We start from the raw sequence: 24,038 nt of genomic DNA, 5'->3' as shown, positions 1-24,038 counted from the left end.
GCACAATGGAAGTGGCCTCCTGGGGTCCCACAGTGGGCTTCGTGTGGTGCAGGTGAGCGAAGGCTGAGGCTAGCGAGAGGCAGCACTAGGACCCAGGGGCCGAATCTGGAGCGGCTCAGCTGGGTAAGTTCACAGCCAGAACACAATGTTCTCAGTGTACCCACAGGAAACCCTGAAGAGGAGAGCTGCACATGGCCTTCTGCTGGGTGTGTTCTGGTCCTAGCCTTTTATTCTTTTTCCTAACCTCAGTCCCCACTTTCACATCCTGTGACCTGCAGAGCTGCAGGGCCCCACCCTGCTGGGCTGGTCCCAGGCCCTGGGAGAGCAATCAATGCAGGAAGCCCAAAACCTGGCTGGCCTTCACCATTTTCAAATAAGACCGTTTGCTTCTAACCTTGGTTTCCTGAATCAGCCCTTTGTGATGGAAACTTTTCACGGTGCGGAAGGCAGACACAGGGGACAAAGTTGGGTTTCTAGCTGAGGCGAGGGTCTTGGCTCAGAAGCAAGGGAAACAGCTGATACCTCTGAACCACCTCCTCCCTTCCTCCCTGAAGGCCAGACTCCACCTGGGATGGGGCGAGGGCCTCCACGGCTGCTGCATAAATCAGGAGGAACTGGGAGCTGCCTGGGAAACCAGGGCCAGGTTTGGAGCAGAACGTTGTATGATGTGGTTCCTAGTTTTTATTTCCACGAATGCTATAATATGTTGTCCTACCGAGCTATTTTTATTGAATGAAAAGATTTTAAAAAAGCAAACCTCTACAAAACCAATAGCCCTCTGTTACAGGGAAGGACAAGGTGAACTTTTCACTTCCTTCCCCACAGCCTATCAGCTCATCTGCGGTTTGGTGTCACCCACACTTCCGTGTTATATTCAATCTCAATTTTTGCCTCCTTGTTTTTGAAACTGCAAGAGCAAGGCTTTTAAACTCATGTTGCTCCTGCATGTTGCATGAGACTTGCAAAAGAGTCTTTTTAGTGAGTTGTCACAACTGATTGCAGAGAGGCTAGATGCCAGCCTGGAGGCAGAGGTAAGCCCAGAGAGTAAACAGTAGGGGAGTCTGTGAGCAGCCAGCACCACCCAGCTGTACTCAGCAACCTGAGCTGTTGGGGGCAGCAGATAAGCAGCAAAGCTCTTCCTTTATGACACCCACAGGTCTGCCTCCTTAATGAGGGGCCTGGTCATTGAAAATAAACCCTGGTGCTTATATTATGCTCCATTAATAAGGCTTTTTCCACTCTAGCATTTCAGAGTCTTTTCCCAAATCTTGATTTGTAAGAGAGTTTTAGTATGTCCTCCCCAGAGGCTGATAGAGATTCGACTGGGTGCTTCCCAGACTTGTCCAAGCTCAGGGATTCCCTTCTTAGAGAAGGAACTTCCCCAAAGCCAGCACTACTCCTACTCCGGGGAAGTAAGCACAAAGCTTGCAGCTCCCAAATACCTGGGGTCTAGTCTTAATTTTGCCAATTTGCTGTGCAACCCCGTGCAAGTCACTTTCTCACTTGAGACTTCAATATCCTCATTTATAGAAGGAGAGGGTTTGGTCAGACACCATGGCTGTTACAGGTGTAATTGTGTCCCTCCTCAAAGTTTATATATTGAAGTCCTAACCCCAGTGACTTAGCGTGTGACCTTATTTGGAGATGTTATTGTCTAGTCACTAAGTCATGTCCGACTCTTCGCATGCCCATGGACTGTAGCTTACCGGGCTCCTCTGTCCATGGGAATCTCCTGGCAAGGGTACTGGAGTGGGTTGCCATTTCCTTCTCCAGAGGATCTTCCCGACCCAAGGATCGAACCCACATCTTCTGCCTTAGCAGAAGGGTTCTTTATCACTGAGCCACTTGGAGATAGAACCTGAAAAAAGGTAATCAAATTAAAATGAGGTCAGTAGGGTGAGCCCTAATCTAAGATGATGACTGGCATCCTTAAAGAAAAGGGAGATTTGGACACAGAGATGTGCATAGAGCAATGATGATGTAAAGAGACACTGAGAGGAGGTGATCATGTATAAGCCAAGGAGAGAGGCCTCAAATAGATCCTTTCCCTCACAGCCTCCGGCAGGAACCAACCACAGTGAACCAGCCATGGTGGCATCTTGATCTTGGGCTTCTGGACTTCAAAACTATGAGGTAATTAAGTTTCTGTTGTTTAAGCCACTCAGTCTGTGTACTTTGTTATGGCAGCCCTAGCCCAAAGGAATACAGTTGCCAAGGCCCTTCAGCTCTTAGACTATGGGATTCTTTCCTGCCATCCCTTGGTGGCTTCCTCTGCCCCACATAGCCTTTCTGCTACCCTCTCCCAGTAAGTAAATGGCATTATGTGTCTGAAGTGCTTAGCACAGTGCCCCACATATAGTAATTCCTCACTACATATTAACCATGATGAACGTTCTTTGAGTGCCTGGATATGACCTGTACCTACCCCGGGAGCCTATGTGCCAAATGAGAGGTGTGGGTACTGAGCCTGGGCCCTCATGGTCACTCATACCTTCATTCCCGAAGCCTTTCCTATCCCCCTTGGCAGCTTTTTTTTATTTTTGAAAACATTAATTTATTTATTTGGCTGCATTGGATCTTGTGACATGCAGGATCTTTCAGTTACAGCATGTGGAATCTCATTCTTTGACCAGAGATTGAACCAGGCCCCCTGCATTGGGAGCGCAGAGTCTTGGCCACTGGACCACCAGGGGAGTCCTCCTCCCCTCGGCAGCTTTTCAACTGAAGAGTATTAGAGTGACACCTTCTAGAAGCCGAACTCTTTTTTCATGGAAAGTTCATTCTGGCCACAGAGCCAGTAGGACTCAAAAGAGACTGCAAAAGCTCAGGCTGGATGATGGTTCCTCTGTTCTTAGATTCCCCAGGGTCATGAAGAGGTGTAGAACTCTGAGGTTGAGCCTCTGCTTTCATATTTGCTCAATGAGGATGCCCGCTGGTTGGCAGCAGAGTAAGGCTTAACTACGGGTGCAGCTGGGGCTTGCCATCCCAGGCAGCGCAATGCTGCCTTCCTGTTTGGGCATCCCTCCCCGCTTCTGCTGCTTCTCTAGCTCTGCTCTCAGAATGAATTCTCCTCTGTACTGAGAGATGGCATGGGGATGAGGTCTTGCTTTCTTCCTGGCTCCTGAGTCTATAGGTCTCTGGAGGCGATAGCACCTGGATCCTCCAGCTACCATCTCAGGCAGGCTGGGAGACTGTGATTTTCCTTTCCATGATCGGGAGTGCTTTCAAAAAGCACTCTAGCCTTGAGCATTGAAGCAGTATCACAGAATGAGCCTCGAGTCTTCTCTGGGCAATGACACTGGTCCAGGATAGAAGGTCCTGGGTTGTCCTCTAGGCAGTATGTTGGAGAGCTAAGTTGCCCTGACTTCATAGAATATTCCAGACTTACTGTATTTTGGAGACGCTGCAGAAAGTTAAGTGGGTAGAATCTGACTTCAACAACCCCCAAGCATGAACTTTAGGTTTGCTAAACAGATGAAATGCCCGTACTTGTGTGGTTTATATGCCTGGAGATTTCTGAGAATAAGGAGAGGGAGAGAGGGTGTGGGAGTTTACTTCAGGCCTTCAGGGCCAGGCAAGGAAGGAGGAGAAACCAGTCCAGGGGGAACAACATCTCTCCGCATTGTCCATATACTTTAAATTTGATCCCTTCAGACTGCCTCTTATCCTGGTTTGGCTCAGAGCCCAGAAGGGAGGTTCCTTCGGTAATTCTGAGCTTGGAACATCTGCCTTCCCCTAAAAGTAACTAAATAAGTACAAATCTGTAAATGCTTCGTTTCTCAGCCAGAGCAACAGCACCGTGAACAGTACTGCCTGGTGGCCGGTAAAGATCACTCTGGTGCCTTATGCCAGGCTAAGGGGTTTAACCTTCCGGGCCCTGAGGAGCCTGCTTCCCCAGTTATTTATTGTGAAGGGCAGGATTCTTGGCCTCTTTCTTAGGTGTACCCTGGCCCTGTCAGAGAAATGCTGTCTTGATGGAAAGTAGAGCATGGCTCAAAACAGTCTGGTTCTTGCTTCCTTCTCCTGAGAGGGCACACCCCTCCCCAGTTTACAGGCTCAGCTCCAGCCATACCAGATGACTTTCGGAGTTCCACGAATGCAGCCCTGCCTATGCGCGTGCTAGTCCCTGTACTTGGAATGCTTCTCTGGCATCTTCCCCTCTGACCCCGACTGACCAGTCCGCTCAGGCCCAGGCTCACCTTCCCTAGGAAAATGTCATCTCCCCTTCCTTCCCACCACCAAGCCCTCTTGGCTTCCACAGCACCCCGTATAGACCAGAGTCATGGAGTTATGGTGCTGTACAGATTCCGTGTTTCTGTTGACTTCTCTGCTTTTTTCACTGGTCCAAGTGTTTTCTCAACTGGCTGCAGGAGAGTTACACGAGACCCCTAATTATAGACCTGTTGGATCCCAGGAATCATGCTAGCGAGTCTGTATTTTTATTAAGCTTAATTCTGAGGCACAGCTAGGTTTGGGAACTATTGCCCCTTCTTTGTATTTCTGTTGCCTTACATATTACCAGAGACATAGTTGCTGCTGCTGCTAAATCGCTTCAGTCATGTCCGACTCTGTGCGACCCCACTGACGGCAGCCCACCAGGCTCCCCCGACCCTGGGATTCTCCAGGCAAGAACACTGGAGTGGGTTGCCATTTCCTTCTCCAATGCATGAAAGTGAAAAGTGAAAGTGAAGACGCTCAGTCGTGTCCGATTCTTCGCAACCCCATGGACTACAGCCCACCAGGCTCCTCCATCCATGGGATTTTCCAGGCAAGAGTACTGGAGTGGGGTGCCATTGCCTTCCACTCAAGAAATGTCTGACCCTTCTAATCTTTCTCTGGTAACCTCTTCTTGTTTTTACTTCCTTCTCTCACTAGCCCCAGACCAACCATCTGCTTACCCTCTTGTGCTTACCGTATAACCACCAACTATGCATTTTTTTTCTATTCCTACTGCCAGGCTGCTAGGAGCTCCTGGTATACTTCTCCAGTGACTGCTGCCATGGCAAATTTAGGGACTTGAACTGCAAATGGCCCCTGAATGTGCTTGGCAGTCTGACCCTGGTCAGCTCCTTCCCATTCTTCACAGGGACCATTCCCAATCCCACTGTTCCCGCCTCCTGCCACAGGCCACAGACCAACTTGCCTCCTGCATCACAGAGAAAAAAGGAGCCTACTGATGGGAACTCCCTCAGCTTCCTGCCACCTCACCTGCATTTACCCACATCAGCACTACCCTTTCGCCCTCCTTCCCCTCTAATAATCGCCCCACCTGGGCTCTGGGTCCCATCCCTCCCACTTGTCAGGGACCTCACACCCTCAATTATGCCCTCTTTCTGGCCTCTCCCCAAAACAAATGTCTTGACTGTGTTTCTTCCTTTAACTGTCATGCTCCCTGCCCCTCATTTTTGCTTCCCCTTACCACTGAACTTCTTAAAAGTGTTGCCTAGATTTGGCCCCACATTTTCACCTTCCACTCACTCTCCCAGCCACAGCAGACTGGCTCCGCCTCCACTGTGCCACTTAGGTGGCTGCTCTCGAGACAAGGTCACCAACAAGCTCCTTGGTAAAGTCCCAAGGCCTTCTCCACCCCTGTCACTTAACGGCTTGGCTACACCAGATACTGGTGTTTGCAGCAGCCCCCTTCTTAAAATGTCCTTTCTCCTGGTTTCCCTGATGCCATATTCCTCATTTTCCAGCCATTTCTGGTGACTTCCTGCCACTTGCTTTCCTGGGCTCCTCCTCCTCCTCTGAGAAGGTTCTAATTCTCTTCTCACTCTGGGTTCTCTCCCTGGGCAGTGCCATTTGTGCCTACGTTTGGCTGCATATCTCTAGTCTGGAGAGTCCCAAATCTAACTCTAGCCCAGATCACTCTCCTGAGCTATAGACCAGAGAGTCAACTGCCAGATATCTCCTTGAATCCACATCTCTCCCTGTATCCCTGTCTCAGTGAATAGAATCCTGTCCATCAGCTATTTAGACATGAAACCCAGGAGTCTTACTTGAATTCTCCAAGTCTGACGAGTTACCAGGTCCCACATAAGGCTATTCCTTGAGTAACTCTCAGTTAAAATCTATCCTCTTGTCTCCACATTTTTAAGGTTGCAGTTAGGTCTCCCCTGGATTTCCATGACAGCTTCCAAAAGGATCTGGGTCTTATCACCACTAATTTGCACTGTGCCTTGCAGCAGCTGCTGCTGCTGCTGCTAAGTCGCTTCAGTCCTGCCCGACTCTGTGCAACCCCATAGACGGCAGCCCACCAGGCTCCCCCGTCCCTGGGATTCTCCAGGCAAGAACATGGAGTGGGTTGCCATTTCCTTCTCCAATGCATGAAAGTGAAAAGTGAAAGTGAAGCTGCTCAGTTGCGTCCGACTCTTCTCGACCCCATGGACTGCAGCCTACCAGGCTCCTCCGTCCATGGGAGTTTCCAGGCAAGAGTACTGGAGTGGGTTGCCATTGCCTTCTCCTTCCTGGCAGCTAAGATTTCTAAAGTGAAACCAGATCTTGTCATTCCCCTACTTCAACCCCTTTAATGGTTCCCCACTGTCCTCTAGTTGAAGTTCAAATTCCTTAGCAAAACCCATCAGGTCCAGTTTTGTCTCATCTCTTGTCTTTATGAATCATCCATAACAAAGCAACCACAGCCCCACAGAAGCACGATGCCCTGCTGCACTCTTGGGCCTTTGCATATTTCGTATCTTCCATCTAGAGTCCTTCCTTCTCACCCCACCTACTTGTTCTCCAGGTCTTAGCTCGAGTGGGTTGCCATTTCCTTCTTCTTCTCTAACCCTTATTCAGCTGGGTTAGCTGTCTCTGATTTTACATGGTTTCTGTTATCATACAGTTTTTAGACTGAAAATTACTTTTATCTCTTTTAATATATCTATATAAACTCAAAGCCGATGACTGTGTCTTGATTGACAGCATATCCTCAGCAGCTAGCAGATGCTAGACACAGAGTAAGTGCTCAGTAAATGTCTGTAGAGTGAATAAAAGACATTTGGAAATAAACATCCACTCTGTTGTTCCTTTGGAGTAGGAAATGGCAACCCACTCCAGTATTCTTGCCTGGAGAATCCCAGGGACAAAGGAGCCTGGTGGGCTGCTGTCTATGGGGTTGCAGAGAGTCGGACACGCCTGAAACGACTTAGCAGCAGCAGCAGCTGTTGTTCCTGGTAATAAACTGTATGTTGTTTCATTACCTTCCCTAAAGAGCTTATATTATAAAAATGAAGTAAGTGGATTCTGGAGAAGCAGCTTCTCTACAGAGACTGGTGGAGGAGGAAATGGCAACCCACTCCAGTATTCTTGCCTGGAGAATCCCATGGACAGAGGAGCCTGGTGGGCTGCCGTCTATGGGGTCGCACAGAGTTGGACAGGACTGAAGCGACTTAGCATGCATGCATGCGTTGGAGAAGGAAATGGCAACCCACTCCAGTGTTCTTGCCTGGAGAATCCCAGGGACAGGAGCCTGGTGGGCTGCCGTCTACGGGGTCGCACAGAGTTGGACACGACTGAAGCGACTTAGCAGCAGCAGCAGCAGCAGGAAGACTGGACAGGCTGGAGAAATCAGAGTATCTGGAGAGGTGGAGAGCAGCTTGTGGATGCTGACGTGCGGAACCACCATCGGGCCTGTGTGCCGGAGCCTATGAGGAAGGCAGGGAGCCACCAGCATCATCTTCCCAGGCTCCTCCCATGGCTGTTTTGGACACAGCTTCCACTTGTCAGTACAGCATTATAGAGAGCTCTAGGCTGGGCTCTGGCTTATTGTCTTGTCAATTAATTGCCTTAGGCGTTTCTCCAGTATGGATGCTGCACCATAGCTAGCCCAGCTTCCACATGAGGGTAAACATAAACATACAACAAATTCATGCTTCCATTCACTCAGTAAATACCTGCAGCATGCCTACCATGTGCCGGCTAGTGTCCTAGCTACTGAATATACATACAGCAATGAATGAGACAGGTAAGGGCCTGTTAACCAGGCGGATGAACTAGATGGTCTCTTAAGATCTCTTCCATTCAGCTCTAAGTTCTGAGACTCCCTCTTTGACCAGATGCGAAGTAAGAAGGCAGGCTAGTAGCACAGGGTCCCGTTCCAGCCTCCTCCTCCCATTCTTCACTCTTGGTGCCATTTCCATCGCAACTCAGCTCTGGGAAACCAGAGATCCAGCATCATTTGCCTTCTGCCTGCAACCCCAAACTTCCCCAAGTATCTGTTAGTTAAACCTTGTACCTCTTTTGTGGAGAGGATTTGTCTTGCTTGGAACTTTGGGCAATTACAAGGAGGCCAGGCGAGATACTTTAGGCAAGGTTAGGTGCTCTGACAAAACGAGAGGGAGAAGCATAACTGCCTTTTCCTCCAAGTGTACTATCTCTTGGGTTTGCCTGAAAGGGAACCATGTCCTTGGGCTGTTCCTCCTCTTCCTTGTAGATGATAGGCATCTCCTGGTCCTATCTCTTTTCTTCTACCTTTGGCTTGGCCTTAAGGTCCAAAGTTTCTACACTTCAGTATCTGGCGTTCTGATCGGAAACAAGGGATTCAAGGCCTCTCAACCATGTGGGGGAAGGGAACCTGAGGGCTTCAAGTAAGTGGACTGAGCAGAGAGATCGTAGTGTCAGGAACTTGATTTAGAGTTCCAGACCACTGTCATTCCAGGTAAGTATCACGCATAGGATGGCACTAATAAATAAAGCACTTAAGCTTATCAGTGAACACTGAGAACTTCGATGCTGATCTTAGATAATTAAAGTAAAAAAGTAAGATTTTTAACTTCATAAAAGTAAAACCAGCTTTATGTAAGTTTTGTGTATCAAACTGATGTGAACAATTCTTTATTAGCAAATTCTGCCTTCACATTTTCTAGTGTATGACAAACTAGAAGGCATAAAGGTTTGAAAGGCCTATATTGTTAACTGTACTTTGGTTAATAATCTTGGTACTTTACCTTCTCTGTACTGGTTTCCTCAACTGTCAACTACCTGCCTCATTTATCTCACAGGGTTGATGTGGGATTCAAGATGAGACATTTATGAAACTGCAAAGTGTTTTATGCACTGAAACACTCGTTACCATCAGCTTTCTTAAGATGGAGGCTGTCTGTGAAATCCTGGCTGTTGCTGCTAAGTTGCTAAGTCGCTTCAGTTGTGTCCGACTCTGTGCGACCCCATAGACGGCAGCCCGCCAGGCTCCGCCATCCCTGGGATTCTCCAGGCAAGAACACTGGAGTGGGTTGCCATTTCCTTCTCCAATGCAGGAAAGTCGCTCAGTCGTGTCCGACTCTAGCGACCCCATGGACTGCAGCCTACCAGGCTCCTCCGTCCATGGGATTTTCCAGGCAAAAGTACTGGAGTGGGGTGCCATTAGCTGCCATCTTCCCTGTCTTCCTCCTTGCACACACAAGGAGGAAGACAGGTATACACACACAAGGTATGTATCCCTTAAGCATCTAACTTCATCATGCCGAATCTTAAAAGGTTATGTAGATACTGACATAGCTACTTCCAATCAGTTCTTAAAGGAAGAGGAAGAGGCTGTTCCTTCATTGAACCTTATCACCAAGCAGTGAGAGGAAGCAGGGAGGGTGGTATTAAGGTTTATTTCCTCCAGGTAGTTAATTCATTTTATCACTAGAAAAAAAAAGATTTTAGTGTTTTTCTTTGTATGAGGCACTGGGTTGGGGTCAGTGGGATGAAGCATGATACATATATGTGTGTGTATGTATATATATATAAACCTTTCAATTTTATATATATATGTATATAAAATAATCTCAGCTTTGGAGCCTGGCACACTCAGTTCAAATCCAGACTTGGCCACTTACTTAGCTAGGCAGCCTGGGCATGTAGTAATGCCTTTTCTGAGCTTTAAGTTCATCTGTATTAGGGCTTTTTTTAAATATCTTGCAGTGTTACTGAAAGGACTATAATTAGTTCCTTTGAGTGACTGGCACATAATGAGTGCAGAAGTGATGAAAGATGAACAACAGGTCCATCTTCAAGCCCAAAGCATGGTAATAGGAGTTATAGATGAGACATAATGACCAACAGAAACGTGCAGAGAGGGAGGGGCCATCTTCAAACAGTGAGGGTCTTGTTTCTGGCAGCACTCAAGGAGAAGCTGAACGGTCTCTGGAAAAGGTGCTTCAGAAAGTATTTCCACTGAACTCTATAGATCTCTTCAATTTCTAAGGCCATGAAAAGAAATGTACAACTTAAAGAGACAAAAATTCTTTAAGTTCAATACCAGAGGGTAAAGACGAGGTAATATAGTGGGTGGGTCCTCTAGTTACATAAATCAATGAAAGTCAGTGATTGTTTCTAAACTGTCACTGAAAATATGATTGCAAGGTTTATTGCAGACTAGGTATTTAAAATTTTTCCTTTGGTAATCATGAAGATGGTTGATACCCAAAAGGACAATGTTAGGAAATTCAATGGCTTTCAATAATAGAACTGGTTTAGGTTAAGAAGTATTACATGGAAATTAGTGAGTTTGAGGGCTGGTAATTTTTGTGCTCTGATGTGCTTCAGAGACAAGGTTAGTGGGCTGAATTGTCAGTAAACTGCCATCTGTTTTAAGTTCCAAGATTTTCTTCGGAGTCTGGGCTTACGTGGCCATGTGTGGGTCTTCATCTTCCCTGTGCTCAGATTCCGTATCAACTCAATGAGGCCACCACCTCCTTGTCACCGAGTATGTATTAAAACGTTCTGAACTCCTGAGATTAAGGCCAACTGCTACTGGGATTTTATTTATTCATAATTAACTGACTCTAAGCAGGTCAGGAACAAGTTATTAATGAGGAGAAAGGCAAATTCTGTCTGGGGCAAAATTTGCATACAATCTAAATGATTCTCCTAACTATGTAGTGTGGACGTGGGGGTCCCATGAGGAAAAACAAAAGATTATCTCTTAGCTTATCAGGTTTTTCCTTATCATGGTTAAAAACCTACTTAGATGTTGATGATAAATTCATATACTTCTAAAAAAACAAATATCCCTGAGATGAAGCAAATCTACCATTTGTTTAGGAGAAATGGTTTTTAGATTCCCTTCTTATAAAAAAGTAATTTGACCTCTTCCCCCTATCCCAAATCCCTGAGGCTTTGAAAGGATAAAGAAACCAATTTGGAGTTCTTTCAAAGGATTTATTTGCTACAGAATTGCCAGAGCCCACCAACAAGATGAACTCAGGATTTCTGTGTTTAAAAGGATTTTGCTCACTGCTTTATTTTTACAAGAACTTCAACATTCAAAAAGCAATTCTTTTTGCCAGCATTGGCATGCCTAGAAGAGGTTAGAAAAAGTTAGAATCTATAGAATTAGATGTCTAAAAATAGAAAAAATCCCAAACATTAAAAAATTCCTAATTTGGACAAGTCCTGAGTCGAAATCACATTCATCTGCAAAAAGAAGGGTTTTAGGTCAGAAATGTATTTTATAACTTCAGATCCTGACCTTGGACTTGACTGGTGAGGATTCTAGGAACTGCGTGAATGACAGGAGGGATGTCTTTCATCTGGCCAATTCTGCCATGTGTCCTGGATTGTGAAGTTTTATAAATCTCTTTTAAACCCAAACTTCCTGGTTCTCTGATGTCGACCGTCTAAATCCAATTCTCAATACTTTTTTAAACAAATAAGCAAAACATTTCCCTGCAAGATCACACACTTAAGAATTTGTTGCTTGTGTATAGACACAGAGAAACCAAGTATGAATATGAATTAACAGTTCAGTGATGGAGCCGTGAATCTCTGGATGGCTATATACATTGTAAGAAAAGTTCCTTGCTAGACCTGCACTTGCCGTGCACCCGAGATGACCATCCAGGCCAGGTTAACCTGAAGAGGGTGTGAACCCCAGCAGCTGCTCGATGGGTTTAAATCGCCATTCATCTGCCTCCAGCTCTTCTACCAAACCAGCTAGTTTTTCCATCCGAGCAACCTGCTGATCTGTAAAGAACCAATGAGATAGTATTTATTAATTATACACCAAGCAGCAAGATGATGACTGATTTAAAAATAATTTCTAGAAAGATTTTTTCCCCCCTCAATATTCTAGTAATGGGGTCTTACCCTATGTTGTCAGAAGACCTAATCTTTTAATTTACATTTTATTTTTAATTGTAGGATAATTACTTAAGACAATCTTAAAAAAATAGTAGTACTTATATTCCATGCCATTTGTGTACGAAATTTGTGACTGCTACTAAGAATCTAGGGTTACAAGTAGTTAAGAATCTGTGCTTCCACTGCAGGGGGAACTGGTTCTATTCCTGGTTGGGGAACTAAGATCCTGTATGCTACAAAAAACAAACAAACCCAAAAAGCCAAAAACCTAGGGTTACAAGCAATTGCAGCTCCCCCTACCCCCACCCACCCCAACATTATGTTCTCAGGGGAGAAACAGTCTGGTTTGGTGGTGGAACAGAGTTCCCTGATGCATAATGAAGACCTGGTGAGGCATGATAGAGTAGAAAAGGTGTTACCAGGATCTTCGAATCCAGGTAGACCAAGAAGTATTACATACACACCCGAAGATGCAGACAGTGCTACCAGTGGAGGACAACAGGAAAAGAAGCTTTCAGGAAGGAGTGGAAAAAGCAATACAAGAGGAGAAGGAAATGGCAACCCACTCCAGTGTTCTTGCCTGGAGAATCCCAGGGACGGGGGAGCCTGGTGGGCTGCCGTCTATGGGGTCACACAGAGTCGGACATGACTGAAGCGACTTAGCAGCAGCAGCAGGAAGCATTAACTCCCCTAGAAAACTAACCCCTCTGACTTCAAATTTAAGCCTTAATGTAACATTATGTGTGGATTAAGAGCTGTAGAATGTTCTTGTCTGCAGGCAATTTGGGAAGTCCACTTGAGTAGCCTTGCTGAGTTTTTGTTACAGAGCACTCTGACCTTTCTAAGTGCCCCTCTCCCACCCTTCCGCTCCCTAGTAAGTTCATTTTCAGTTAAGTACACAGTACTCATGTGCTTACCATGTTTCACCTGTTTAAGCGTAGACGCCACTTGATAGCTGAAAACAGATTCACAGAGGAATCTCTCAGAGCCGTCTAGAAACAGAAGAGGACAAGTTTTAATCTGCTCCAGTCCATTTTAATCTAATGGCTTCTGATAAACGTAGTAAACACATCCATTCTCCCTGCTTTTACATTCAGGTCTGGTTTTCAGTGTTTACAAAGGGCTTCTGTTTCACTTAGAATTAACAATACTGTGTTATAAAAGCTACTTCTATACCTAGAATGTTAAAATAGTCCCTCTACTTGTTCAAGAGTTTAAAAATAGTGTTAAAATAACAAAAACAAGAAACCCCAGTCTGATGTCCTGGTCAACATTTCTCCCATCCTAACTAGACAATTTCTTAATGTTCTCCTATTTTGTATGTCAAGCAATCACTGACAACTAACGCATTTGGCCATGTGGCCCTGAACTTTGAAAATACAAAGGTACACCAAAACTCTTAATCGTTTTCATTCTACAAAGTAAAGTTGAAGAAAAACAGCTATTGTCAATATTTTGTATATCAAATTATATCACAGTGACCATCACAAACACTGCTGGGAAATTTCATTCTGTAAACGCAAATTGTAACCTTGATTTTCCAACTAAACCAGAACACTGCAATTTGGATGGTGATAAAAGTATGGTGCAATTTCAGAACCTAGCATTGTACTGATGCCAAGAACTGGATACATGAAGGTAGCTAATTCAGTCACCCCAGTACTTGGAAGATGATTGTGAAACATAAGCTAGTTCATGTTATTCCTTATCAGGCAAGGGCTGATCCAACAAAACATACCCCTAAAGACGTAGAACTCATGTAGGAAAATGTGACTTCATGGGGTAGCAGAAACCATTCAGGGAAGGGATCTTATTGCAGAAATTCTAAAACAAATGAAGGTAGAGGACACGGCTGTCTTTTTTTAGATGGCAGTTCATGCCAACACTGCTGGGTGTCAAGCACTCACCCATCAATCACGGGTTGCTGCCGTCAACCAGCTATTAAGTGACAAGGAGACGGGACTAACATATTCTGGCTTCATGCTGAGTTTCACACAAGGAAGACCTCATTTCAGAAGCTCATGATAAATAAGAAAAACCATAGATACTATATTCAAATAGCTTAAATATATGACCAAGAGGGCTTCTAATATCTTCAAAATTGGTGCAAAAATATAATTATTCCATACATAATATGTATGAAAATTATTATGTATTAATATATATGCATCGGAGAAGGCAATGGCACCCCACTCCAGTACTCTTGCCTGGAAAATCCCATGGATGGAGGAGCCTGGTGGGCTGCAGTCCATGGGGTCGCTAGGAGTCGGACATGACTGAGCAACTTCCCTTTCACTTTTCACTTTCATTCATTGGAGAAGGAAATGGCAACGCACTCCAGTGTTCTTGCCTGGAGAATCCCAGGGATGGGGGAGCCTGGTGGGCTGCCGTCTATGGGGTTGCACAGAGTCGGACATGACTGAAGCAACTTAGCAATATATATGCATATTATATATTATTTCAAAATATAATTTCATATAGTGATGTAGACTTTGAGGAGAGTGTTATTCTTTAAACTCAACTTCTTTTCTAAATATTGGAAGATGATTCTAAATATTGTGTCATATGGGGATATGATCCCATTCCCTCCTCCCACCCCATTCCTCTGGCAGAATGTAACTCATTTATAAGTATATCATCTAAACTGAGCAAAAATTTAATTTTCAATTATTGAATATTATACTGGCTGTCCAGTTTAAAGATCTATGATGTTAAGATGATATTACTGAGTTTTTCAAATAAGGGAAATGTAAGCCAATGATATTACTGAGTTTTTCAAATAAGGGAAATTGCCTGAAAATAACTATGAATCCCACAATGGGAAGAGGGACTGTGTGAACATTTGACACTAATGATGCAATTTATTATGCCTAATAAATTGTGTAAGTATGCCAGCATTCATACCCTTGCTTAAAGAATCAAATTATAACTTAAGTTTTATTTTAGGAAGAGCAAAGCATACGGAATTAGAGCTCTTCTCAGGTGGTTTGATTCTGAACTTGAGGATATCACACAAGGCAGTGGGGATTCTGGCTGTAAGGACCAGGCCAAGATTTGTTTGCAAGCTCTTCAAAGTGCTACCTCCCGCTTACATTTAATCACAGGTGTTATTAGGATAAATGCTTAAATTATAACATTTGCATATCTCCCTTGATAATGAACTTCAAAGCAAAAGGATGTAAGCTAATCTTTCAAAAAGGCACTTGCACATCACTTTGCTGCTTTGTATGTCTATGGAACACATTTTTGCTGATTTGCAGCTTTGTACTAACCACAAAGTCCACTGCTTCTTAGCTACATCCTATTAGATGTGATATCTGTAACAATCTAAAGTCTGGAATTTCTCCAGAGAGGAGTCAGCCTGGGGCAATCTGTCTTCCATTTAGAAATTGTAATCAAACTCTTTGTAACACACCAAGTAGCAATACATCAGCTTTCCTCTTAAGGGACAAGTAAAGGTTATAAATGGTGAAAAGTTCAGTAAATTGTCCAAATCTAACACTACTGTTAACTCCAATAAATAGGATGCTAACAAATTCATTTAAAAGCCTATTATCCCACAGCGGGAAAACAGGCAATGGCAGATAATTTATGCTCCAGTGGCGTACGATGCCACCAAAATCCAGCCATTTCAGACTGGAAGGCAGTCTCTAATTTGCTTACTAATATCTGGGTGAGAGAATCCTAGCCAAAGGCAGGGGAATGTTGAAAAGTCCTGTACAGTATACTGCTTATGTGAGGTGTCTGATATCAGACAGCAGATACACAAAGAAGTTAATACACAAGGTTAAGTACAGGTTATTTGGGTTTATTATCCTAGACTAGGAGGATGCAAGACCAAGTTGAACCTGTTAAGATAATAAACAGCACCTAATTGCTTTTGTTCTTGCTCTGAAGAGGCAACCCTTCCTACTCTATTTTCATGCAGGCATATCTCAGAGATGTCGTAGGCCTGGTTCCTGACCACTGCAATAAAGCAAATCACACAAATTTTTTAGTTTCCCATTGCATATAAAAGTTATGTTTATACCATGCTGTAGTTTGTTAAGTGTGCAATAGCGTTATGTCTAAAAAATACTGCTAAAAAAATACTAACCACCATCAAGCCTTCAGGGAAATGTAAACGTTTTGCTGGTGGAGGGTTTGAAATACTGTCAGCATTACCAAAATGTGACACAGAGATAGGCAATGAGTAAATGCTGTTGAAAAAATGGCGCAACATACTTGTTCAAGGCAAGGTTGCCCAGACCTTCAATCTGTAAGATACACGGTATCAGCATAGCCCAACCAAACAAGGTATGCCTGTATTCCATTAAACTACCGTAAGAAAAATGGTCAGGTACACGTGCATTAGATTACTTGCATAGTAGTATCACCCATAAACATAGCAGGATGAGGTATCCAAATCTACCATCCCTTTTAATTCAAATTTAAGGGTAGCCTTTTCAGTTTAACATTTTTCACTTGACTCAAGATAGTTCAAGGGCTGCCACCTCTAAGTTTTCAGTTTGTCCTTAAATGTATAGGTGAAACTTTAAACCTAAGGAAGAAATCCAAAACTGGGCACTGCATATTTAAACTTAAATTCATTCTACAGTAGAAAGGCAACACAGTCCCCCATGAAGCATACTGGGATGGAATAAAAGTGGACAGAACTATCACTTGTTAGAACATCAACATTTAGACTAATCTCAGAAGCCTTTCTTCTTTAATGTTTCCAAGAAGTCTGGTGTACACCAACAAAGAATGCTGACAGCTCTGAGACCACATGCATTAAATTCCTCTTATAGCTAGACTTTAAATGACTTTAATCTTAAGGGTTCGTTGTTAAATAAGGATTCCTTTTCTGCTGCCATAAAACTCATTAAGCAATTTAAGTACCTCCAACTTTTGATTTGTTTTGGGAGAAACTTCCTAATACCAGGTCTCTGCAGCATATAACTTAAGTCATAATTTATTTTAGTGCCAAATATGGCAAACAAGGCCCTAGACGTTCACTACCTCCAGACTCCGTGATGTTAGCTTGAGTATTCAGCTAATTGAAGAAAACAAAAGGGCATAGACAGAAGTATCAGTACATATACCTCATATGTATCACTAACTACAATATCTGATTGTTTACTTCACCAATCATGATTTGAACCAATTCTAAAAAGTCTTCCTATGTTTAGTCCCAGTCCTCCCTATGGTCCCAGTCTTCCTATGTTTTCCTGTCACAAGTGATACTTCTGTCTTCGTTGGCTTAATCCAAACCTCTGCTTTTTATTATACCTGATATAAATGAAGACCACCCCCCAAAAGCTGACTCTTAACTACAGTCTGTGCCTTTCTCAGATATTTCCAGATTAATTTTTAAGTATATTTACTGAAATTTGCAATATTTAAAGCAAAAAGGATCAATATACAATTAAGCACAGATGTGCTAGAATCAAGATTTTGAATCTTTAATAGGTTCTTGGCTGATTTTTTCTGAGGTAGGAAGAATAGTTTAATAGTTAAGGGCCATTTTTATGAGAATCCCCTGGATGTTAGTCAAAATGGAGATTCCTGTGCTATAGACTAATTTGGAATCTATAGGTGAGCCAGAAATGTGCATTTTAAATAAGCTCTTTAGGAGGTTTTAATGCTCTCTATTAAGAATTTATTGGTCCATCTCCTAAAGTGAAGTGTACCTGATGAATTCTAGGTGCTAAAGTTGTTTCATGCTTATAGCCTGTGCCCTGATCTTGGCCAGCCAGTTTGCAAATGTGTGCGGAATAAGATGGGGGATGATTCGATGCAGATCCAGCTCCAGTGCTTGAGAAACCACACCACACTGTCCTGCAGTGGGCCACGTAAGAACAGTAGATTGGTTTTTATTTTCTCTCAGAATCTCTTCATCTATCTATAAGTGAATTATATTAGAAAAAAAAATATATGAAACCTACTAACCATAGGGAAGCCGACTGGTGCCAGGATAAAGCAAACTGGAGCAGGAGTGTAATGGAATTCCTGGTTCAAGTGCTGACTGTCTTTTCACATGGTCAAATCACTTTATCTTTTCTGGATCTAAATAACTCTAAATGACCTCCATGATTTCCAAAGTCTTTTTCAGCTCCAAAATTCTAATTCTGGAGAAACATTTGTGTTTTAAAGATATTCTGAAATGAGGACAAGAGATGAAATGTGGAGCTGAAATCAGGACAAACTCGTAACTAATCCACTTAATAGCTTCTTTACAATTAATATTCATTGCAGGTCTGAATCCAATTATTCAGCAAAAAGCAGCATGAGATCACCTTCCAACATCTCTCCAGCTCCTTTGGGGTAGGTGAAAAGGGCTTTCCGTGGTGGGGCAAGGTCTGAGACACTGAAACCAGATCCAGCGACAGAACTTCCACTGACCCCACCAGCTGAGGAGGAGGACGAAGAGGCAGCCATTTCCTCTCCAGTAGAATTCTCACTTCACTACAGACAAAGAAAAATAGCAATTGGCAAGTTTATGGAAGTGAGACTGACAGCATTTCATTCCAGCTACCATGAAAGCCAGCATACAGTTTAGTCAAGAATTAGTTCCAAATTTTTCTACCCTCTGTACTCCCACGATCTTTTATGGCTCCTTGGGCCAAAACGTCACTCAGGATTTTAAGTGAAAATATGTTTATTCTTAGTTTTTCTACACAAAACACTGCTTCCTACCATTAGCAAACTGTTTATGTCATTTGGGATTGACTGTGGGTGATTTATGGGTTATGAAAGGGTGATATGGCAGTGCCAAGGTAGCAATTTGACTGAGGAAATAAATTATATGAGGATAAAACAACCATGCCTCATGGGACAGTTTGTCTTGGATACATCCTGACCAAGCCACACCAAGAAATTCACTTATAAAATTTTCCAAATAAAATTTCAGAATAACACTATGTTCTGTTCCCAAGGAAGGGGAATGGTTAGGAAATACATACTGGCCCTTTCATTAAATTAAAAAAATTTTTTTCATCCAAATGTAATACCCAAACTGATCACTTGGTGGTGTCCCAAAACTGGAACAAAATAGTTCAAGAATGATCTTAGAATCATGGCTTATTAGGAATTAGAGGGGCTGTGAGTGTTTAATCCTGTATCAAATTAAAAAATCAAAAGGTCCAAATGTAAATGAGAAAATCTGTATACCAAATACATGTCTCCTTTAACAAGTTCAAAACAAAATAGAAGCTTACACTACACATTTACAGAAGATTCTAAAAGGTTTATGTTTTCCATATAAAAAGAACAGTCTTCTTTCAAACTCAGAACTATCATTCAAGACATAAAACAGCCAGGGTTGAAAAGTGGAGTGCAGAATTAGCACTAATTTTAACACATATAAGCAGTTTTCTGCTGAGATGGAAAGATTACCTAAGTAATTTTTAGCTTTAAAGATTTAGGTTAAATTTTGAATGCTACCAGCAGGTGGTAACCAAAGTTAAAGTGAAACTCACAATAAACCCTAGTTTGGAACCGCTCTATAAAGGCAGGCATTCTGATTACCAAGACCAAACATTATGCTTGGCTTATACCAACTAGCTGTTGATTTAAATAAATGTTTGCTAAATGAGTTAACATTTCACAGGAACCACAAGATTCCTTAAAGATCATCTAATCCAATCCCCCCATTTTGCACATAGGCATACAGACTTCAGCTTATTTGTTGTGCCATTTTTAAAGCAATGGCTTTATTGCATTGTCATGTGCTATATGGGGTTCCCAGGTGGCTCAGTGGTAAAGAATCCACTTGTCAATGCAGGAGACATGGGCTCGATCCCTGGGTTGGGAAGATCCCCTGGAGAAGGAAATGGAAGCCCACTCCTGTATTCCTGCCTGGGATCCCATGGGGACACAGGACCCCAGTGGGCTATAGTCCTGGGGCTGCAAAGAGTCAGACACGACAGAGTGACTAAACAACATGTACCCTGTGAGAGGTGAAACAGCACAGTGATTAAGAGCTCACTCTGAAGCCTCTTGGCCCAGGTTCACGTCCTGGCTTTGTTACTTGCCGTCTGATTCTGGACAAATCACTCGACCTCTCTGCTCCTCAGCTGCCTCATCTATAGAATGCAGATAATGACAGTACCTACATCAGAGGTGTCAGGAAGGTTAATATAACTAAAGCATTTGAACACTCATAGGCACAGTAAACAACAGCTATCCAAAACTACCAATGAATATTTAGTCCTGAATCTTTTTTTTTTCTTCTGCAGATTCCAGTTTTTGATACTTACTATGTTTCAACACACTCATGGGAAAAGTCTTAATTCTCTCCATTTGACACAGTGTCAATGTCACATGTCTCTTAGAATGGAAAGCATGCTCAGCGAAGAGGGAAAATGCACCCCATACTTTCATTTTAAGGTTAATGATCTTAGGAAGAACCCTTTTCTTAGGAAAAGGGGAAGGAGTTGTCTTTCTACTCTCAAGGCCTAGCACAGAACCTGGATTGCAGTGTTTCCTGAATGAATAAGGAACAAATGACAGAACACAGGGCTAGCAGGGGATAGGTAAGTTTGATGTCAGGAGGGTGGGTCCATTACTGGTTTTTCTCCCTCATTCTGTAGATCTATTTGGACAACTATTTTTCCAATTAGGCTGCCAGGCCCAAGGTAGGTGCTCAGTAACATCTGTTGAATATTTAAATCCTAATGATGACATAAGCTGGGACTTGACCCAATAAGCTAGATGGGAAGTAGAGATTCTTACAGGAGAGCAGAGATATTGCATGGTTGTGTTCACAGTGACAGGATGATCAACACATTTACTTCATGCATGATAGGGATGACCTCATATTCATAAACCACTTTCCTTCCTGGCAGATACATGCTTATATTCTTGAAAAGAATCCTTTTTAAAAAGTCTCCTTATCAAAAAGACAAGCAATTATTAAACTCTATCATCAGAAATCATTCCAAATAGCTGGATTACCAATCAAAAAGGTGCTGCAGCTAAAAACAGCGTAGGTGGAAAGGGGATGAAGAGAAGATGGGTCAGAACGTCAGCTGTTCCCAAGCTAACTCCAAGCCATGACCCCACACCCACCCAGACCTCTCCAGGGGGCGACACTACTGGCGCCATCCCACTGCGCAGGCGCCACCGCTTGGCCCGCATGCGCAATTGTCTCGTGCGGCCTGAGGAAATTTCCTCTTACACGCCCTCTGCGGCAGGCTCCAGTTCCTCCTCCTCCTTTCTCCACTTCACTAGTCCCTTCAGGTAGGATCTCAGGGATCAGCTCCCTTTCCAGCAAGCTCCTGAGGGTCCCTGAGCCCTCGACCACTTACCTCGGCTGCTTTGGCACTTTACAGCCCCGCCCCCAACTGAACCGGCTGCGTTTTCCACGACGAGGGCGGCGGCGTGCTCGCGCCCGTGCGGAGGGAGCCCGCGGCGGCCGCGGCGTGCGCGTGCTGGTGCAATGGTGGGCGTGGCCGGGGGCGGAGAGCCGCGGAGACCCGGTTCTGGGAGAGACACCTTCTGGATCCTTGGTCTGCTCTCACTACAGCGGTTTTCCTACCACCGCGAAGTCCTCTCTTCACTTTCTTTGACGTACTGGGGTTGATTTTTGCTCGCTTTTATGATTCAGGGTTTCATCTTCCTTCCCGACTTTGTAGGCCTTCTGCTTTCCTTTCTGTCTCTCCAAACCACCACGGAGCAGGATTAAATTGGCTATTCCCCCATCCTTCCTCCTGAGCAGTCTTGCAGCCCAGGGCCTTATAGGAAAGGCAAATGGAGGGTTTGCTATCTCTGAGACAACCCTCTATTCCAGAGCTCAGTTTGAGGACCTACCTTGACATTGACTTCTACTTTTGTGGCGAGCGTTTTTTTTTCTTTGAAAGGTCCTGGGAAATTGAGTATTAGGGTGTAATGTCATTAAAGTATTGCTAGTTATGCCTCCTCTTTCGATGTTCAAGTCTGTTTACTTTATATATTATTGTTTCTCACAACACGAAACTAACTCATTGATTCTGTAAGCAAATTACCAATGAAAGCGATTTACTTCCTGAGGTTGGATTGAGCATTAGTGTGTTTAGTAAGGATTGATCTTTTCGGAGGGGGACTGCTTAGGTTATTTTGGGTTTCAAGACCATGTACTATATGTGGTAGGAACCTTGGTTAAACATAACCAGAGTTAACCTAAGAAGCTTTGTTTCCTAAATTGTTAATTCATTAAGTGGTGACTAGAAACTTGGTTTCTCCTGAGTGATGTACAGTTTTTGGCAGTGACCTACAGAAATTGAATTCCTTCCCTCAGCAATGTGTTAGTTTGCAGAACCATGTTGGTTAAGTTATATTTTAACTTTGTTTTAATAGGCAACTGGATCTAATTGTTGAGTATGTATTTCTAGCACTTGTAAAAGTAGTTAAGGATTTTTTTGTCCTCCCCTTGAGGATAAATGTATTAAACATCCCTAATTGTCTTAACTGTCATACTGGGTAAGAGCGTGAGACGCTTCACAAATGTTCAGATAAGCACAGAGGTTGAATTTTACTCCTTTTGCTGCTGCTGCTGCTCCTGCTAAGTCGCTTCAGTCTGTTGGACCCTGTAGATGGGAGCCCACCAGGCGCCCCCGTCCTTGGGATTCTCCAGGCAAGAACACTGGAGTGGGTTGCCATTTCCTTCTCCAGTGCATGAAAGTGAAAAGTGAAGGGGAAGTCGCTCAGTCGCGTCCGGCTCTTAGCAACCCCATGGACTGCAGCCTACCAGGCTCCTCCATCCATGGGATTTTCCAGGCAAGAGTACTGGAGTGGGGTGCCATTGTCTTCTCCTTTACTCCCTTTAGGTTAAAGTAATGAAGAACCTCTAGTCTCTCTTCCGAAGTCATGGACAGGCTCAGTATTTTGTAATCACTTTTTTTGAGGAATGCTGAATAGATTGCAAATTACTGTCTTGAGTGTGCCAGGAGTGGAATAGTGTAGTGGAAAATGCAGCAATTGACTTAATAAAACAGCTTCTAGATAGGGGAAATCTAGTGGAAACAGTAATGCTTTTGCTTAGGGTGTACTATGAACTGATGCCCAATTCTGTCCTTGTAGGCCTGTATAAAGATCCACATAATCATGGAAGTTCTGCGTCCACAGCTTATAAAAATTGGTGGACGGGTTTATAGGAAGAATCCCATCCAAGAACAGACTTATCAACATGAAGAAGAAGATGATGACTATTACCAAGGTAATCTTAGTTGCTCTTTGGTCAGATTAGAAGTACAATGTTATCCGTATTGTAGAAGCAATTCTTTGTTTCAGTGTTTCTGTGTGAGCACTGAAATTTGACTTGTTGGCCCCTCATAGCTCCCTTGTTGATTCTGAGTGGGCTGGTAATTTAGTTTGATGAGGTATTCTCAGTTCATAAGTTAAGTTGTGTCATCTTTGTGCAGAGGCTTAAATGTAATAAGGGGTAATTTTAGTTAGCTATTAATATTAACAATTAATTATCTGTGGTAAAATTAAGTTCTTTTATCTGTAAAGCTATGAACTAGTTTTTATGAATTGTTGAAATAAATGAATATATGCCCAATATTAACTGTTATTGTTGTGTCATAATTTTTCTTTTCTTCTCTGCAGTCATATACAGGCAGTTTCAAATATACAACCGACGTGGCTGTTTCCCTTTAGCCCTGGGGCCTTGAGCTCTTTTATTTCAGCCTCCTGTTTTCTCTTTGTCTCACTCCTGCCTACCTCATTCACTGAGGTGATTTTGTGTCCTAATACTAAAAACCACTGAGTTGTACATTTTAAGAGGATGAATTTTATGTGAATTATGTCTTCGTAAAATAGTACAAAAGATTTATTTCTGGGAGAAAACAATTAAATAGTGGTATGTAGATACTCCTTTTCCAAGGTTCCAGGATTGGAAGATTTAAAATAGTCATGTGTTTTTATTCTTTATTTGTTTGTCTAAGAGCAGGTGAGGAGGAATGTTGGAGCAGTGTTCTGCAGTGTGACGTGTATGGCTGTTCTTTTTGTGT

At 43.3% G+C, this 24,038-nt stretch overlaps 2 protein-coding genes across 11 annotated transcripts in view; one reads left to right on the top strand and one right to left on the bottom strand.

The window, feature by feature from the left end:
- Window positions 1-11,124: 11,124 nt before the first annotated feature.
- Window positions 11,125-21,451, bottom strand: ANAPC16 (anaphase promoting complex subunit 16). 4 transcript variants are annotated; one of them, XM_027531140.1, is made up of 5 exons: window positions 21,357-21,446; window positions 19,997-20,132; window positions 18,345-18,513; window positions 12,984-13,058; window positions 11,125-11,949 (listed from the first exon to the last, which is right to left on the bottom strand). In XM_027531140.1, exons 3-5 carry the CDS (start codon window positions 18,484-18,486, stop codon window positions 11,834-11,836), a joined length of 333 nt encoding a protein of 110 aa, XP_027386941.1. In that variant the 5' UTR covers window positions 18,487-18,513; window positions 19,997-20,132; window positions 21,357-21,446; the 3' UTR covers window positions 11,125-11,833. The 4 variants fall into 4 exon arrangements, with proteins under 4 accessions (XP_027386941.1, XP_027386943.1, XP_027386942.1 ...); XM_027531142.1 differs by having other exon boundaries at window positions 20,036-20,132; XM_027531141.1 differs by having other exon boundaries at window positions 19,997-20,158; window positions 21,357-21,442.
- The window catches only part of ASCC1 (activating signal cointegrator 1 complex subunit 1), a 113,578-nt gene continuing 110,469 nt past the window's right edge, over window positions 20,930-24,038 (top strand). For 2 of the 7 annotated variants that reach the window (XR_003509259.1, XM_027531135.1), the window contains exons 1-2: window positions 20,937-21,288; window positions 23,107-23,242. Coding sequence is in view for 4 of the 7 variants with exons in the window: in XM_027531135.1 (XP_027386936.1) it covers window positions 23,131-23,242 (112 nt within the window). In the remaining 3 variants the exon portion in view is untranslated. Of the gene's footprint in view, window positions 21,289-21,440; window positions 21,558-21,594; window positions 21,619-23,106; window positions 23,243-24,038 lie in introns of those variants that run through there. The other 5 variants (XR_003509260.1, XM_027531139.1, XR_003509258.1 and 2 more) reach the window with 5 other exon arrangements.

This window comes from Bos indicus x Bos taurus, chromosome 28 (assembly GCF_003369695.1).
Source record: "Bos indicus x Bos taurus breed Angus x Brahman F1 hybrid chromosome 28, Bos_hybrid_MaternalHap_v2.0, whole genome shotgun sequence".
Lineage (NCBI taxonomy): Eukaryota > Metazoa > Chordata > Mammalia > Artiodactyla > Bovidae > Bos > Bos indicus x Bos taurus.
This window is presented reverse-complemented; position numbering and strand designations above follow the sequence as displayed.